Raw genomic sequence first — 18,868 nt, forward strand, 5'->3', positions numbered from 1 at the left:
CAAAACTTTATTCCGCTAGTCCCATTGACCTGCACCCAGTCCATAATCCTCCAGACCTCTCCCATCCATGTATCTATCCAATTTATTCTTAAGATTTAAGAGTGAGCCTGCATTTACCACGCCAGATGGCAGCTGGTTCCACACTCCCAACACTCTCTGAGTGAAAAAGTTCACCCTAAACCTTTCCCCTTTCACCCTAAAGCCATGTCCTCTCATATTTATCTCTCCTAATCTAAGTGGAAAGAGCCTATTCAAATTTACTCTTTCTATACCCCTCATAATTTTGTAAACCTCTATCAAATCTCCCCTCATTCTTCTACGCTCCAAAGAATAAAGTCTTAACCTGTTCAATCTTTTCCAGTAACTCAACTCCTGAAGACCTGGTATCATCCTAGTAAATCTTCTCCGCAGTCTTTCAATCTTACTGATATCCTTCCAATAGTTAGGTGACCAGAACTGCACACTATACTCCAAATTTGGACTCACCAATGTCTTATACAACCTCACCATAACACCCCAACTCCTGTACTCAATACTTTGATTTATGAATGCCAGGATGCCAAAAGCCGCCTTTACAACCCTGCCTACCTGTGACGGCACTTTCAGGGAATTATGTATCTGAACTCCCAGATCTCTGTCCCTCCACATTCCTCAGTGCCCGACCATTTACTGTGTATGTTCTACCTTGATTTGTCCTTCCAAAATGCAACACCTCACACTTGTCTGCATTAAATTCCATCTGCCATTTTCTGGCCCATTTTTCCAGTAGGTGCAGATCCCTCTGCAAGCTTCGAAAGCCTTCCTCACTGTCCACAATGCCTCCAATCTTACTGTCATCAGCAAACTTGCTGATGCAATTTACCACATTATCATCTAGGTCATTGATATAGACAACAAACAACAATGGTCCCAGCACAGATCCCTGAAGCACACCACTAGTCACAGGCCTCCAGTCTGAGAAGCAATCATCCACTAACACTCTCTGTCTTCTCCACACAGCCAATTTTGAATCCAGTTTACAACCTCTCCATGGATACCTAGTGTCTGAACCTTCTGAACTAACCTCCCATGTGGGACCTTGTCAAAGGTCTTACTAAAGTCCTTGTAGACAACATCCACAGCCTTTCCTTTATCTACTTTCTTGGTAACCACCTCGAAAAACTCTACAAGATTCGTTAACCATGATCTACCACACACAAAGCCATGCTGACTATCCTTAATCAGCCCTTGGCTGTCCGAATACTTGTATATCTGATCTCTCAGAACGCCTTCCAATAATTTACCTACTACTGATGTCAGGCTCACTGGCCTGTAATTACCTGGTTTACTTTTGGAGCCTTTTTTAAACAACGGAACAACGGAACAACCCTCCAATCCCCCGGCACCGCACCCGTGGCTAAGGACATTTTAAATATTTCTGCCAGGGCCCCAGCAATTTCTACACTAGTCTCTCTCAAGGTCCGAGGAAATATCATGTCAGGCCTGGAGGATTTATCTACCTTTATTCGCTGTAAGACAGCAAGCACCTCCTCCTCTTTAACCTCTATATGTTCCATGACACTACTGCTTGTTTCCTTTCCTTCCATATACACTATGCCAGTTTCCTGAGTAAGTACTGATGCAAAAACACTATTTAAGATCTCCCCCATCTCATGAGACTCCACACCTAGATGACCACTCTGATCTTCTAGGGGACCAAGTTTGTCCCTTACTATCCTTTTACTCTTAATATACTTGTAGAAACCCTTTGAGTTTACCTTCACATTATCTACCAAAGCAACCTCATGTCTTCTTTTTGCCTTCCTAATTTCCTTCTTTAGTATTTTCTTACATTTTCTATACTCTTGAACTACCTCATTTGTTCCTTGTTGCCTGTACCTGCTATACATCTCTCTTTTTCTTAACCAGGTCGCCAATATCCCTGAAAACCAAAGTTCCCTATGCCTGTTGACTTTGCCTTTAATCTTGGCAGGAACATGCAAACTCTGCACTCTCAAAATTTCGCCTTTGAAATTTCGCCTTTGAAATTTCGCCTTTCACTTACTGAACACATCCTTGCCAGAAAACAACTTATCCCAATCCATTCTTCCTAGATCCTTTCTCGTTTCCAACAAATAGGCCCTTCTCCAATTTAGAACCTCAACTCGAGGACCAGACCTATCCTTATCCATAATTAACTTGAAACTAATGACATTATGGTCACTTGACCCAAAATGTTCGCCTACACATACTTCTGTCACCTGACCTGTCTGGTTCCCGAATAGGAGATCAAGTATTGCATCCTCTCTTCATTGGTACCTATGTATATTGATTTTAAAAAACTTTCCTGAACACATTTGACAAACTCCAAGCCATCTAGCCCTTTCACAGTGTGGGAGTCCCAGTCAATATGTGGAAAGTTAAAATGCCCTGCTATTACAACTTTTTGTTTCTACATCAGTCTGCTATCTCTCTACAGATTTGCTCTTCCAATTCTCTCTGACTATTGGGCGGTCTATAATACAACCCTATTAGTGTGGTCACACCTTTCCCAGCTCCACCCATATGGCCTCTGTAGACAAACCCTCCAGGCTGTCTTGCCTATGCACAGCTGTGATATTTTCCCTGACTAGTAATGCCATTCCTCCCCCTTTCATCCCTCCCCACGATCAGGTCTGAAACAATGGAACCCCGGAACATTAAGCTGCCAGTTCTGCCCCTCCTGTAACCAAGACTCACTAGTAGCAATAATGCCGTAATCCCACGTGCCAATCCATGCCCTAAGCTCATCTGCCTTACCTACAATACTCCTTGCATTGGGATTTTTTTTAGCCAGAGGGTAGTGAATCTATGGAATTTGTTGCCACGGGCAGCAGTTGAGGCCAAGTCATTGGGTGTATTTAAGGCAGAAATTGATAGGTATCTGAGTAGCCAGGGCATCAAAGGTTATAGTGAGAAGGTGGGAGAGTGGGACTAAATGGGAGAATTGATCAGGATGATAAAATGGCGGAGCAGACTCAAGGGGCCGAATGGCCAACTTCTGCTTCTTTGTCTTATGGTCTTATGGTGTTTTATGGAAATAGATGCACCTGAGAACATTTCTATCACGTACAAACCTTTGATTTCTGTCTGTACATGCAGTCCTCACATGACCTTTATCCTCCTCCTCCTCACTATCTGCTCTAACACTCTGGTTTCCCTCCCCCTGCAAATCTAGTTTAAACCCCCTGGAGCAGCACTAGCAAACTTTCCCGCAAGGATGTTAGTCCCCCTCCAGTTCAGGTGCAACCCATCCCATCGGAACTGGTCCCAGCTTCCCTGGAACAAAACCCAATTGTTCAGAAACATGAAGCCCTCCCTCCTGCACCATCTCCTTAGCCACGTATTTAGCTGCATTATCTTCCTATTTCTAGCCTCACTAGCACGTGGCACGGGTAGCAATCCTGAGGTTGCAACCCTGGAGGTCCTGTCCTTCAACTTTGCACTTAACTCCCTATACTCTCTTTGCAGGACCTCCTCCTCCTTCCTATCCATGTCATTGGTCCCTACATGAACCACGACATCTAGCTGCTCACCCTCCCTCTTGAGAATACTGAGAACTCGATCCGAGATATCACGGATCCAGGAAGGCAACAGACTATCCGGGATTCTCAATCTCTCCCACAGAACCTCTGTTTTGTTTCACAAAATTTCATGATTCTGTTAACTATGTCCATCTAATTTATGTTATATGAACTGTGAACAGTTATTTTTTGCTTCAGTATAGATTCATTCAAATGTGCTGACTGAAGCATCAACGACAGTTCATAGTTCAAAGTAAATTTATTATCGGAGTACATATATGTCACCATATACTAACCTAAGGTTCTTTTTCCAGTGGGCATTCACAAAGAAATACAAGAAAATCAAGAAAAACCACATACAACACAATGAAAAACAATCAATGTGCAAATGACAACAAACCGTGCAAATACAAAAAGAAATTAATAATAATAAGCAATAAATAATGAGAACATGAAATGAAGAGTCCTTGAAAGTGAGTCTGTAAGTTATGGAAACAGATTTGGGATGAGTGAAGTTTTGGTACAAGAGCCTGATGATAAAGGATAGGAACTGTTTCTGAACTTGGTGGTGTGGGTTTCGAAGTTTCTGTATCTCCTTCCTGATGCAGCAGCAACAAATCAGTATACTCTCCACCATGGATCTATAGAATATTGTCGAAGTTTTAGATGACATTCCAAATCTTTGCAAACTTGTAAGAAACTCGAGGTGCTGCAATGTTTTCTTTGTAATGCCATTTATGTGTTGGAGCCAGGACAGATCCTCTGAAATTATAATGCCAAGAAAGTTAAAGTTGCTGACCCTCTACACTTCCCATCCCCTGATGAGGACTGGTTCATGGACCTCTGGTTTTCTCCTCCTGTAGTTAATAATAAGCTCTTTTTGCTGACATTGAGTGAGAAGTTGTTATCGTGACGCCACTCATCACTCTCAATCCTAGATCCTGATTCATCACTACGTTTCATTCAACCAACAACAGTGGTGTCATCAGCAAACTTACATATGCATTGCAGCTGTGCTTAGCCTCATAGTCTTAAGTATAATGCAAGTAGAGCTGGGGGTAAGCACACAGTCTTGTTTTGCCATTGTGCTGATGGAGGTTGTGGAAAAGACATTGTTGCCAATCTGAACTGACTGGGATCTGCAAGTGAGTTAAATCGAGGATCCAGCTGCACAAGGAGGTATTGATGCCTAGGTCTTGGAGCTTATTGATGAGTTTTAAGGGGATGATGCTGTTGAATGCCAAGCTGTAGTCAATGAAGAGCTCCTGATGTATGCATTATCACTGTCCAGATTTTCCAGGTTTGATTGAAGAGCTAATGAAATGGCATCTGCTGTTGACCTGTTGTGAGAGTTTGCAAACTGGAGCAAATCCAAGTTATTCCTCAGGTGGGGTTTGATATATGTTTCATCACCAACTTCTCAAAGCACTTCATCACAGTGGATGTAAGTGCTACAGGACGATAGTCATTGAGACATTCTTGTCATGTGCCGGTATAATTGAAGCCTGCTTGAACCAAGTGCGTACTTCAGACTTCCAAAGCACTAAAGTTTGCACCACAATCATAGAGTTAGTCATACTATATGGAAACAGACCCATCAACCCAACTGATTTATGCTAACCAAGATGCCCATCCAAGCTAGTTCCATTTGCCCCTGCTTGACTCATATCATTCTAAACCTTTCCTATCCACATACCTGTCCAAATATCTTCTAAGAGTTGGTATTGTACCTGCCTCAACTGCTTCCTTTGGCAGTTAATTACACCATCTGTATAAAAAAAAGTTGCTATTAAATCTCTCTCCTCTCACTTTAAATCTATGACTTCCAGTTCTCAATTGCTTGCTCTTGGGGGAGTAAAGATTGAGAGCATTCAGCCCATCTACACTCCTCATGACCGCGCACACCTCCATAAGATCACAGCTCAACTTCCTATCTTCCAAGGAAAAAAATCATAGCTTGTCCAACCTTTCCAGTAGCTCATGAGGAAGGAAAACTGGACAATTCTTCTCAAACCTCAGTAGGCAAGCAGATTTTCTCAGGAAGCCACATTGAGGATTTATTTTTATACTAAGAGCAAAACAGGTCCCATGTTGGCACATGCCATGGAAATTGGTCCATAGAATGTCCCCTTCCACCCTCGGATAGAATCCTTTTACCAAAATTTAGATTTCTGTCAATTAGCTTTCTGCTGCTCCACTTTGTCGTTAATTACCCGGAATGTTTTTACAAACCTATTAGGAGTTATCTTGAAAATAGCTTCTCTACATTTGTTGCATTTCTGATATCAGAATTCTTACTTTATGACGTATAGTAAGGACTACTGAAAGCAACGGGCACCTCAGTGGCCCACATCTTGCACCGCATTGTCTGCGCCATCTGGAAGACTGGCAAATGGCCAACCGACTGGTGCAAATCTGTCTACGTTCCAATTCCCAAGAAAGGGGACTTCCTGCAGTGCAGTAATTACAGAACAATTGCATTGATATCACACGCCAGCAAGGTTCTACTCATAATCATCTCTGAGAGACTAAAGAACTACGTAGATTGCACTCGAACAGGCTGGCTTCAGGAGTGGCTGAGGTACCAGGGACCAGCTCTTCAACATGCGCCTGATAATGGAGAAAATGAAAGAGGTCAATACCACCCTGTACATCTGCATCATAGACTACTCAAAGGCGTTTGACTGTGTCCAATACACCAAACTGTGGACGACAGTGATTCAACTGGGCATGGCACCACACCTAGTGGCTCTTCTAGAAACACTGTATGCTATGCAATCCTCCAGCCTTCAGACCACATCTGGCGAGACTGAAGTATTCTGCAATGGGAAAGGAGTCCGCCAAGGCTGCATCCTTTCTCCACACCTTTTTAACATCTACACTGAGATGATCATGAGACTGGCAATTCCAGACAACACTGGCATTAAAATAGGAGGAAGAACCATCAGTAACTTGAGATACGCAGATGTCACAGCCCTGCTAGCCACAACAGAAGAAGACCTACAAGTACTACTCAATAATGCTGCAAAAGTCTCTGCTGAATTTGGATTGCTCCCTCCTTTCTATACCTTGGTGCAGAACTAAACGACACAAATGAATGCAGCAAGGAAATAAGACGAAGGCTTGCAATGGCATGCACAAGCACTACCAAACTCTAGAACATCTGGAAAGACAGATCTGTCAGCACTGACATCAAGATACGCCTCCTCAAGAGTCTCGTCTGGCCAGTAACCCTATATGGCTGTGAAACATGGACCCTAAAATCAGCTGATGAAAAGAAGTTGACAGCATTTGAGATGTGGACATACAGACGAATCCTCAGGGTATCATACATTGAAAGGAGATCCAACAAACTTCATCCTAGAAAAGATTGGCAAGAAACCAATACTTCTGGAAATCGTTATCCAAAGGAAACTTCCCTATGTTGGACACATCTCAAGAACTGATGACACACTGGAACGCACTGTGCTTGAAGGCAGAGTGGAAAGAAGCAGCTCCCGAGGCGGACAGAGGACAACCTGGATCAACAACATCAAGAAGTGGACCAGCCTCACCACCAGAGATGCAAGAGGTTTGACTGCCGACAGATCGTGGTGGAAGAAAGTGGTCACCGAGGCTCTGGCAGAGTATGGCACATGATGATGAGGATGATGGTGATGATAATGATGAGTAAGGTAAAACTGTGTGGCGTTTAGATTGGACTTCCAGTTTCTAGCTGAGAGGGTTATATTAAAACTGCCCCTTGCAATTTCACAGCAACAAATTCAGCAACAAAAATTTCACTGCCTGTAATGAAGAAAATTTAATGACTGGTTCAAGTGTTCAAAAACACAAAACAAAAACTGTAGATGCTGGAATTCTAAATTAAAAACATTAACTGTAGTAAGTTATAGTACTCTGCTATATTACTACTCTAAGTGTAGAGATGATATTTCAGAATTTGGTGGAAAATGTGAGGAGATGCATAAATTGTGATAACATCACTAATCTTGTTGAAAGGCATTTTAAATAAGAAACGTATTAATTACTTAATGCAATATTTTATTGAGTAATGAGGGTCATTTTTCAGGTTACATGATAACAAATATTCTTTGCTCCAAATCTGATGTAAACGATGATGGAGCTACAGTGAAATTTTGTTGTACTAGTAATATTCTTTGCTGCTTGCTCTCTTGAAAACTGTCCAGTATCACAAGCATAAGGTGGATAATCATGTAGTTATTCTGAGTGCACATTGCCCCTGTTGCTAAATTACAAATGGCAATTACAGAACTTGTTGCTTACCATGGTCTTAAATGCAGACCCAATTGCCTTTTAATACTCACTTAAAGAGCCATCAATCCAGCTAAATAGAACAAAGGTAGAGCTTTGATGTGGCCGTGTGTTTCTCCATGTAACAGTGCAATTTGACTGTTTTATTAGATAACCAAGATGGTTTGTACATTACTAGTATTCTGTAAGGTAGTGGGCCGGCTCCCCCCCCACCGGAATTAGTCTGGTGAAGAGGGTGTGAGGACACCCAGCAGGACTAAAAATAAGACCTGACAAAGGGTGGATGAGCTTCTTGTGAGCCAACAGCCATCTTCCATGGAAGAGATTAAAGCCTCACCACGTATCTACGAATCGTATGCTATGCACCTGGTTAGAAGAGACATGATGAATTTGGGTGCTGCACCATGTGCCTAGACCTGCCCAAGGCCTCTGCCTAAGGAAGGGCCGAGCTCGAAGAAGCGGCCACGGCTGGAGGCCGATATGGCCTCGGGCTCGAGTTCGGTGGGCGGTGCCAAGGCGGCCAGTGAGAACAAACTGGAGGAGGGGCTGTACTCTGTGCTGTCGCAAGATCGAAGAAGATGGAGGTGCATAGCTGCCAACCCCAGATTCGGGATGGCATCCACTGACTGACTGAGTGTTCTGAAGCGTCCACCTTTGTATGGTTTAATTGAGTTCAATAGTTATGCAATTTTAATTTTTATTTGTGCCATCTCAGTTTTTAATCTCAAGATTATGGTGTACATAATGTTAATTACTGTTTAGTGCACACATCTTTAAAAAGGCTGCAGTGAAAGCTGAACAACAATATTTCTTCACTACCACCACCACAGTGTTTTTCTACATTTTTACTCCCTCTAAGGAAAATGTGCACTTTATGGTGATTCATATTTCAAAACCTCAACCTTTATTCATCTCATAAAAACCTCTCAAACCAATTACCCTCACAAGCTACCATTCTGCCTTTCACCTACTTTTCCCATCAAAGTGCCAAAAGGCATCATAAAAATAGATAATGTTGGATAGCATTTTAGGTTGATGGCTTTTCATTGGATTTGATGAACTGTCATGACAGTACTTAAGCACATATTCATCTTCCTAGCAACAAAAAGTTTGAATCTCTTCAATCATGATCTCTCCATGATGCTGAAGTAAAACACACAAAATATTGGAGGAATTCAGCAGATCATGCAGCATCTATGGAGAGGAATAAACAGTCAACATTTTGGGCTGAGACCCTTCATCAGGACTGGCAAGGAAGGAGAAAGAAGCCAGATTTAAAGTCACAAACATGAACCGCAATGATTGTGACAATTCTATTAATTCTCTTCCTCATTTATGCACTCAATAAAACATTGTCTGTTTCCAGTGTTCCATATTGGGGTGACTGGCAACACCATTTGGCAGTAACTTAAACATTTTCACTAATAACCTCTTATTTAGCTTCCAGATCATTACCTCTAGAGTTCATGGAGCTTGGCTTAGACCGAGCTTTGGACTCAAGATCAGAAGGTCGTACTTTAAAGTTTCATCCCAGGGCTAAGTTGCTGTTGAGTGTGAACTTCCCTTTAAGTGAGAAGTTAAACTAATTTAACTGATTCAAAATATTCTTTGGCTGAATTTGAACAAGAGTGAGAAATGTCCAATGTCACCAAAATCATTCACCTTATTTAATCTTCAAATGATCTGACTGTCAGCTTGATTGACACTCAAACATTTACTCCCTCCATAACTGGACACTATTACTTCATTATCTACTGTGACTAAAATGCACTAAGGCACCTTTGACAGAACTTGCCAACCCTAAAAACTCTACCTTTTGAAAGGACAAAGTGGAAGGAAACCCCAGCTTTTGAAAGTTGTCTTCCAAGTGACCTCAGTTCCTTCATTGTTTAAATCATGGAACTTCCATTCCATTAGCAACATGGGACAAATTATAAACACTGTTGTTACAAGAAACGTCAATATCCTGCAAATAATTCAAAAACCCTGCATTTTCCTGTGTAAGAACCAATTCACAGGTTGTGGAGAACATTGAGGCATTTTCAGCAAATTATGTTGTTTTACATAAATGCACGTCCTTTCGTCACTAAATAACCTGCATTCAAATTCATTCTAAATGTTTTCCCCCCTGTATCTTTCAGGTCACAACAAATCTGGAAGAGAGCTAATACTTGGTTTCATGTTATTAAAAAAAGCATCATTCTTTTTCATATATTTCCAGGAAAATACAGACCATAATTACTATACATCAAGAACTTTTGGGCCAGGAGATGCTGCAATGAAGGAACTATGGGTAAACATGGAGCAAATGGATAAAGATAAAGTGAAAATTCATGGGATCCTATCAAACACCCACCGACAAGCTGCAGTAAGTGTAATCTATTAAATCCAAAAAGAAACAAGCTTTCAGGTTTAAAAAATTCTTACCCATGTCAACCACATTGCTTTAGGTTGGTGTTAGAAATGCTTCACTTCTTCAAAAAGTACTCTAAATACAAACTAATTGGCAACTGCACAAGTTGACAGATTCTAGGTAAGTAAGGACGTAAACCAATGTGAGGAAGAGAAAGGTGTGTAGTGTTGGGGCCATAGACCAGCCACTGTCTTGAATGGCAGAACAAACACATCACACTAATAGGCTGTTTTTATACTTCTGTTCATGATTACGGAATCAAGGCTAGAGACAATGAATTAAAGCTTAGTTAAAAAATAAAGTATTTGAGGATGGGAAAAGATAACAAGTTGGCAACTTTCAAATTTGAATTCATTTCTTGGTAACTAAGAAATGGAGGAGGAGAGGAAATTGGTAAATCATTTGCAGTCAAATAGTTCATGGCCACATTTTAAAGATTATTGTTTTATATTGCAACTTATTGGGTTTACTGTGACACAACTATTAGAAATGTTGTTTCGCCAAGCCAGAGACACAAGTTCAATCCTGACTTCAGGTAATGCTTGTATTGAGTTGGCATGTTTTTCTGTGACCACATGTGTTCCCTCTGGGTGTTCTAGTTTCCTCTCATAAAGAATCATAGAGAATAATAGAGTAATACTGCACAGATACAGTCCAATAAATCCATGCCAACCATGGTACCGACCCATCTAGTCCCAATTTCCTGCATTAGGCCCATATCCCTTTAAACTCTGCCACACCATGTACCTATCCAAATGCTTCTTAAAAGAAACTATTGCAATTGCCTCAACCACTTCCTCTGGCACCTCATTCCGTATACTCACTGTCCTCTGCATGAAAAAGTTGCCCCTCTAGTCCTTTTTAAATCTCCCCCTGCTCACTCTAAATCTATACCAACAACATACATCAAAGTTGCTGGTGAACGCAGCAGGCCAAGCAACATCTATAGGAAGAGGCGCAGTCGACGTTTCAGGCCGACACCCTTCGTCAGGACTAACTGAAGGAAGAGTGAGTAAGGGATTTGAAAGCTGGAGGGGGAGGGGGAGATGCAAAATGATAGGAGAAGACAGGAGGGGGAGGGATAGAGCCGAGAGCTGGACAGGTGATAGGCAAAAGGGGATACGAGAGGATCATGGGACAGGAGGCCTAGGGAGAAAGACGGGGGGGGGGGGTGACCCAGAGGATGGTCAAGAGGTATATTCAGAAGGACTGAGGGAGAAAAAGGAGAGTGAGAGAAAGAATGTGTGCATAAAAAGGAGTAACAGCTGGGGTACGAGGGGGAGGTGGGGCCTAGCGGAAGTTAGAGAAGTCAATGTTCATGCCATCAGGTTGGAGGCTACCCAGACGGAATATAAGGTGTTGTTCCTCCAACCTGAACTCTAAATCTATACCTCCTAGTTTTGGACTCCCATACCCTGGGAAAATGACTGCTACCATCTACTTTATCTAAGGCCTCATGGTTTTATAAATCTCTACAAAGTTACCCTTAATTTTCCTGTACTCCAAGGAATGAAAACGTAGCCTGGCCAACCTTTCCCTAGAGCTAAGTCCTCTTGTCCTAGCAATATCCTCATAAATCATTTCTGCTCTTCCCAAAGATGTCTGGACTGAGTGCCATTATAATTATCTATGGTGTCTGGTTAATATAGACTGGGTAAATTATTAAGAATATGGAAGAAGGAAAAAGGATGTGGTTAATAGAAACATTGAAAACCTACAGCACAATAGGGGCCCTTCAGCCAACAAAACTGTGCCAAACATGTCCTTACCTTAGAAAATACCTAGGGTTACCCATAGCCCTCTGATTTTCTAAGCTCCGTATACCTGTCCAGGAATCTCTTAAAAGACACCATCGTATCTACCTCCGCCACCGTTGCCGGCAGCCTATTCTACGTACTCACCACTCTCTGCGTAAAAAAAACTTACCCCAACATCTCCTCTGTACCTATTTCCAAGCACCTTAAAACATGCCCTCTCGAGCTAGCCATTTCAGCCCTGGGAGAAAGCCTCTGACTATCCACACGATTAATGGTGGATCAGTATACATAAGTGCTTAATAGTCAACACGGACTCAGTGGGTCGAAGGCCCTGTGTTCATTCTGCATAATTATGACTCTATAACTATTAGAATTCTCATGTTAATCAACAAAATACATATTTCCACCTTTCACACAATAGAAAAAATATTTAAATAAGACTTAGTGATGGTAGTCTTAAAATTTTTGCATTGCATTTATTCCATTAATATAATGTTTTTGATTGTTTCATACAGAGGGTGAATTTGTCATTTGATTTCCCATTTTATGGCCATTTTCTGAGAGAGATTACTGTAGCCACTGGTGGTAAGTCACTAAATTTTGACTGAATATTTTGATGTGCTAAGAATAATGTGAATGGTACTGGTTGGGTTTGAGGTTGATTTCAGACACATTTGTTTTTTTGTAACAATCCTCCACTCACTATATTGCTCTGGAGGAACAGCCCTTCTTTTATTTTGAGAGATTTTGTTTGCGGCACAAACCTGTGAATGCAGCCATACACTGCCTGACTTCCAGTCCTTGAATACAATACTATCAATAGTCATTATAAATAATATATAAGTTCACTGCTGGTCATCCAGCCTCTGTGAAGAGAGTTAAAAATCTGGGTGAATGACCTCTACCTCACCTACCCATCCCTTACTGGTCACAATGTGGTTTGCTTTGGAATTTTGGAGGCAATGCAGATGATACTGCTGCTATGATGTAATGCAGTTAGGAGTACCAACCAGAGAGGAAATTGTCAGCAAGTATAACTAAATTGATTTAAATTTTCATCCTTTTCATCTTTCAGTTTTTTAACAGATTATTTTTTCTAATGTTTCTGAGGTTTCTTAGTGTGGTACACTTCCAGGTAGCGTTCCATGTACTTTGCATGAAAGGGTAGTTTTGAAGACTGAAAAAAAATATGCATTGTTTGTGTGATGGAAAGGGACAACAAGGTTTTTTTTTAAGTTTCTAACTTACGTAAGAGTTCTGTTCCAGAAGATATTCTCTAAGGCAAAATTATATGAGTTTGATTTCACTGGAGGCTTGTGGATGTTCGATTTATTGCTGTGCTTTGATGGTAATATGTTCCTTGCTATTGTATTCTATGTACTGCCTGAGTGAACTATATTTAGCAACAAAGTGAAACTAAATTAACTATACTTTGCAGAAATGGAAGTAAAGTACTTGGTGATTAATTCGGAATTAATTTACCCTTTATCTCTAATTCAATTTCAGTTTATTGTTATTCAACCGTACACATGTATACTGCCAAATGAAACAGTGTTCCTTGGAAACAAAGTGCATAACACGGTACATGTAATTCACACACATAACTCAGAAAGTAATATGACCACAAATACATTAGCAAATAATAAGGTGCATATAAAACACGTGTTAAAAAGTAAATAGTATTACGCTACTGGCACTTCAGGCGTGATGAAATCTGGGTGGTGACAAGGTGTTCAGTCGTCTTACGGCCTAGGGGAAGCAGCTATTTCCTTTCCTAACAGTCCTTATCCTATTGCTACGGTACCTCCTGCCTGATGGTTGCGGGGGAGTGGTCAAAGAGATTGCTGGACAGATGGGAGAAATAATTTGTAATGCCAAGGGCCCTGCAAATGAAGTGGGGGTGGGGGAGCCTCACTGACCTCAATTTTCTCAGGAAGTGGAGATGCTGCTGTGCTTTCTTGACCAAGGAGGTTGTGTTGAGGGACCAGGTGAGACTGTCTGTTATGTGCAGTCCCAAAAATGGTGCTGCTAACTTTTTCCATGGAGGAACTGTGTATTTGCAGTAAGGAGGCCTGCCTGCAACCTCCTAAAATGCTCAGTCATCTCACGTGACTTAGTTCCTAATGTTTGCAAGTATGAATGAAGGAGAAGATGGTGTGACAATAGTAGAATGCTAGCTAATTAAAAGAAGGATGGGGATGAAGACAGTTGTGTTAATCATGCTGAAGGTAAACGTACTTAATTATAAACTTGCCAAAAGGGTACTGAACAACAGCCATTTGTTTCATCTTTGCTAGCTTAGTAGCAACAAAATTTGTCTTGTTAAATTCTACTGACCTTGGCCAACCTGGGGTTTATGACTTGGCCAAGTCTTTCATTGTGGAACTTGTGACCCCTAAGCTCGTGACTTCAAATAGCTACTGTTTATGTATACCATCCATAATTAATTATGCAACCTAGAAAATATCTGCATTATGTGATACAAACCAGGTTTATTTTTCTTGTAGTTTATAATAAGTCAAGCTCGGATAGAGAGGTGACATTGTGGTACTAGCTCAGCCACGATCTAATTGGATCAAATTGAAAAGCAGGCAGGTAACCTACTCTTTTGTTTCTGAAGTACCAATGATATTTAAATGATAGTTGCATTATCATTAACCTTTCAAATGACATTTTAACTTACTGCTACCTCCCTAGTTTTCAACTCTGCATGTTTTTGTTTTGTAGAATATGAAACCAATATCTTAGATGGATGTTTTAAATATCCTGTTACATATCCCTCAAGAGCATTATGGATTTCCAGAATTATTTTCAGTCCTATTGCGGAAAACATAGATCATTTTTGCTTAGATAAATAAACAACATGTTATGAAAGGCAATCCTAATAGAAGTCAATAAAACAGTGAGAGACACAGCTAGATGGGATCATTTTCCCAGTGTAGGAACATTGAATACTGGAGCATAGCTTTAAGGTGGCAGGGAGAAAGTTTAAAGGAGATATGCAAGGCAACTCTTTTAGACAGAATGTGGCGGGTGTCTGGAATGCGCTGCAGGTGTAGTAGTTTTGTTCAGGCAGCTTTTAGACAAACAAATGAATATGCTAGGAATGGAGGGATGTGGATCATGTGCAGGTAGAAGGGAATTGTTTAATTTGCGGTTGAGCAGAGAGTACTGCAGCACAACTTATCTCATGCCCCGTGCTGCACAGAACATCGCGTATCATTTGTGAAAGAAGGCTCCAAATCAAGAGTGTACAGTGCAGGCTCACGATCAGGCATACTTTCCTCAGCCAATGATTGGTGTGTCAAGGCCGACCTGGACGGGAAAGGCAGTTTCCCGGAGCAAATAGCTTTCACCACGTTACGTCCAGATAATATTTGTACGGTCTGACACCAGTATAGAAGTGGTTATTGGTGAACTCACAGTCCCCTGGGAAGACAACATTGATGAAGCCCATGAGCATAAGTTAACCAAGTATGCAGAACTAAGATCAGAGTGCAGAGACAGAGGGTGGAAGGTCTCATGCTATCCATTCGAAGTAGGCTGCCGTGGGTTTATTGTGTTTACTTTCCAGAAGTGGCTGCATGACTTTGGCTTCACTAGAAGAGCAATCAAGTCAACCAGCAGGGCTGTAGCTGAGGCAGCAGAAAAAGGATCAGCATGGGTGTGGACCAAGTATGTCCAGAGGGGCAGATAGTCAGATAGTGTATAGATACCTTGCAAACCCTTCAGTAGTTGCATAGACACCTGAAGAGCGGACTATCTGTTGGATGGAAGTGACCAACAACTCTGATAGAGGCGGATGCCAAGTTTTTAAGCTCACCAGTGGGAGGTGGTGCTTTAGCACTGCTGGCCCACCACCTCGAGGGAGTCTTGATCATAAGCGGGCCGAAACTCCTGAAGGCAGGTGGCAGATCAACTGATGATCCAACTGGTGATAGCACAGGACAGTTATTATCTTAGTCCACGTGTATTTTTAACTCTTGGCATCAGGCTTTGAACAGATATCATGGTTCAAAGGGCCTGCTCCTATGCTGTACTGTCCTATGTTCTATATTTAATCTTTTTCAGCTGGTTTATCTGAATATTCCAAAGGTTGAGATACTTATGCTAATAGTAAAAGAGGAAGCGTATTTGTTGTTTTATACAACTTTAGTTTTAAAAAAAACAGGTAGTGGGATAGATAATTGTTATTGCTTTGGTGAGCATTAAATATTGGGGCGGCACGGTAGCGTAGTGTTTAGCATAACGCTTTACAGTTCCAGTTCAATTCCTGCCACCGCCTGTAAGGAGTTTGTATGGTCTCCCCATGACTCTGTGGGTTTCCTCCGGGTGCTCTGGTTTCCTTCCACAGACCAAAGACGTACTGGTTAGTAGGTTAATTGGTCATTGTAAATTGTCCCATGATTAGGCAAGGGTTTAACTGGGTGATTGCCGGGCAGGGTGGCTCAGAGGGCCGGAAGGACCTGTATCTCAATAAAATAAAATTTAAAAATAACTAATTAAAATAAATTTTTGGTGTTATTTTGCCAAATATTGTGTCAGAAAGAATATATTTCTTGTACTGGGCTGAAATGCTTACTGAGCTATTTCATTGCAGCATCCCATTGTACAGTTGTTATAATAATGATCTCATTAGTGCAAAACCATAAGCTAAGCATCTTGCAGAAAGAGGAATTAACAGATGTACAGTATGAGTGGGTATTTCTGTGAGCTGTAAAACAATTGCCGGTGATAAGTCCAAGCCAAATTTTAAAATGATTAAGGAAAGCTATATAAAAATGCTTAAACTTATTACAAAATATAGATTCAATATTTCATGTCTGGCAAAATGGTGCCCAGTGTTTCTCTTTTGAATTATATTTAATACTAAAGAATAAGGCAAGATATATTTTCCAATCAAACATTAAGGATAATTTATCCTAGTCCTTGCATTTTACAACATTTTCATGAAATATGAATAACTCTTTCTCCGGTGAATGAAGTATCACTGAGAATTTGATGTCTATGAATTTCCATGGTGGTCAGAATTTGAAGGTAAGTTTTGATTGTAGATAGGGACCTTGGAAGCAAAATGTATTTGAACAAGTTTTAGGGCTTTAATAATAATCCAAATGAAATCAATAGCAATGATATTGTGATGAAACTTTTGTGTAACCATGGGGGAAATTTCAGCAGCAAACAGAAGAGAATGATTATCAGCAGTTGGCAGACAGGTTGAGTAATTCCTTAGGCTAGTTGTTTTCATTCATATATGGTTATAAAAAAAACCTTGAAGTGACCCTGTCTTGTCAATCTTTCACATCCTGAATACAATTTATTAAGTGGAGTTGGTTTGGTCCACAGAGAATTCTCAGCAGCTGAAACTGAATTTTAGAAATCAAAAACAAATTTGTGAAATCTGTATTTTTTAAAGCATATATTATGGATTCCGGTTAATTGGGCCATCACTCAATTGGGGCAGCCACATTTTTGAGACAATATGAGAAAATATCCAGGATTCCCTTTGTTTTTATGGAACACTATGCCACTTAATTGGGACAGGAGAGAGTTGCTGAACAGTTTCTAATTAGTGTCAGTTGCATGCACTTACATGACAGTTACACACTGTACCATGTGTCAGGCGAATAGTTTTTAAGTAGCATCAGTTGCGTACGTTTGTGTTTAAAACACAATGATAATTGGCAGGAAATAAGCAGCAAGACAATTCAGAACTGTTTTGCTCACTGTAGTTTCAAGCATTCAGCCTTGGAGATACCACAAACATCCAGGAGAGAAAACGAATCAATTTCCACGACTTTAACTAGTTGGGATTTAAAGGTACCAATGATCATCTTGAATGTTACAATGAAAATTAAGATTTAGAAGATGCAATTGTCAAAAACATTCTATGAAGTTAGTCCATTACCTACACTAGGCGTCTGTGGTGATTTTGTTAATTTACAATTAATCAAAAGAACATGGCAGCTTACACTGAATGAATTCCTCCCTCAATAACTGATGTTTTATAGTACTGTAGTTCTATAGGTAGTGTTCTAATTTGTTCTGTATTTCATTTAAATACATTCTTTGTTATTCAGTTATATGGTACTTTGTCTTTTTTATACCTTTTTAACTATTTCCATGAAATCTAGAACAAGCAGTAGTAAATCAAGGCAACTGGACTTGCTGTGTTGTCTAGATGTTTTGCCACTCATCTGAGAGGCTTCTTTTGTTCTGATCCATGGTCGGGTAGTTTTCCGGTTTATATACCCTGAGGTGTTTAAAGGTATAGCAATCACTTGAAGATCATTAAGAGCCGAAGAGTTAATAAGAGGGTCATTAGTCTTAGCATGAATGGAGGTGTGAACTGTTGTGGAGACGCTGGGGTAGAGATGTTACTTCCAAGAAGCATTGACTAATTGGAACAACTACTTAATTGGGCCAAAATATACTGGTACTGATGTGCCCCAATTAACCAGAATCCACCATATTTAATGTTCATAATATCAGTTCTGTTTTGACTAGTAAGCTTGCTATTTTAAATTTAAACATTGATTTAATTTTCATAGTTTTCTGTAGATATGAAAACGTTTCCTTTTCCTGTGTCTACATAATGTGAATTATAAATCCCTAAATCATATTTGAAAGTCTCTTGTAATGTTTCAAACTAAACGCAATTCCCAGCAATGTGATGAAGCAAAGCATTTTTTTTTTCGTGAGACCAATATCTGAAGAATAGGGTTTGAGACTCTACAATTGTTAACATATTGTGGGGGTTCTCAGCAAAAACTGAAGATATGCATCTCTATAAAATCTGCTTCTGATATTTTTAAAACTTATCACTAGCAAGAACTAAAAAGCTGATCGTGAAACACATTGAAGTTTATTAATTATACACTGAG

At 40.4% G+C, this 18,868-nt stretch overlaps 1 protein-coding gene across 1 annotated transcript in view; it reads left to right on the forward strand.

Moving 5' to 3' along the window:
- plxdc2b (plexin domain containing 2b) overlaps positions 1-18,868 on the forward strand; it is a 498,542-nt gene that overhangs the window by 238,980 nt on the left and 240,694 nt on the right. Inside the window, exons 3-4 of the mRNA XM_063044214.1 lie at positions 10,036-10,182; positions 12,500-12,569. Coding sequence (XP_062900284.1) covers positions 10,036-10,182; positions 12,500-12,569 — 217 coding nt within the window. The remainder of the gene's footprint in view (positions 1-10,035; positions 10,183-12,499; positions 12,570-18,868) is intronic.

The sequence above is a fragment of the Mobula hypostoma genome, chromosome 3 (genome assembly GCF_963921235.1).
Source record: "Mobula hypostoma chromosome 3, sMobHyp1.1, whole genome shotgun sequence".
Classification (NCBI taxonomy): Eukaryota; Metazoa; Chordata; class Chondrichthyes; order Myliobatiformes; family Myliobatidae; genus Mobula; species Mobula hypostoma.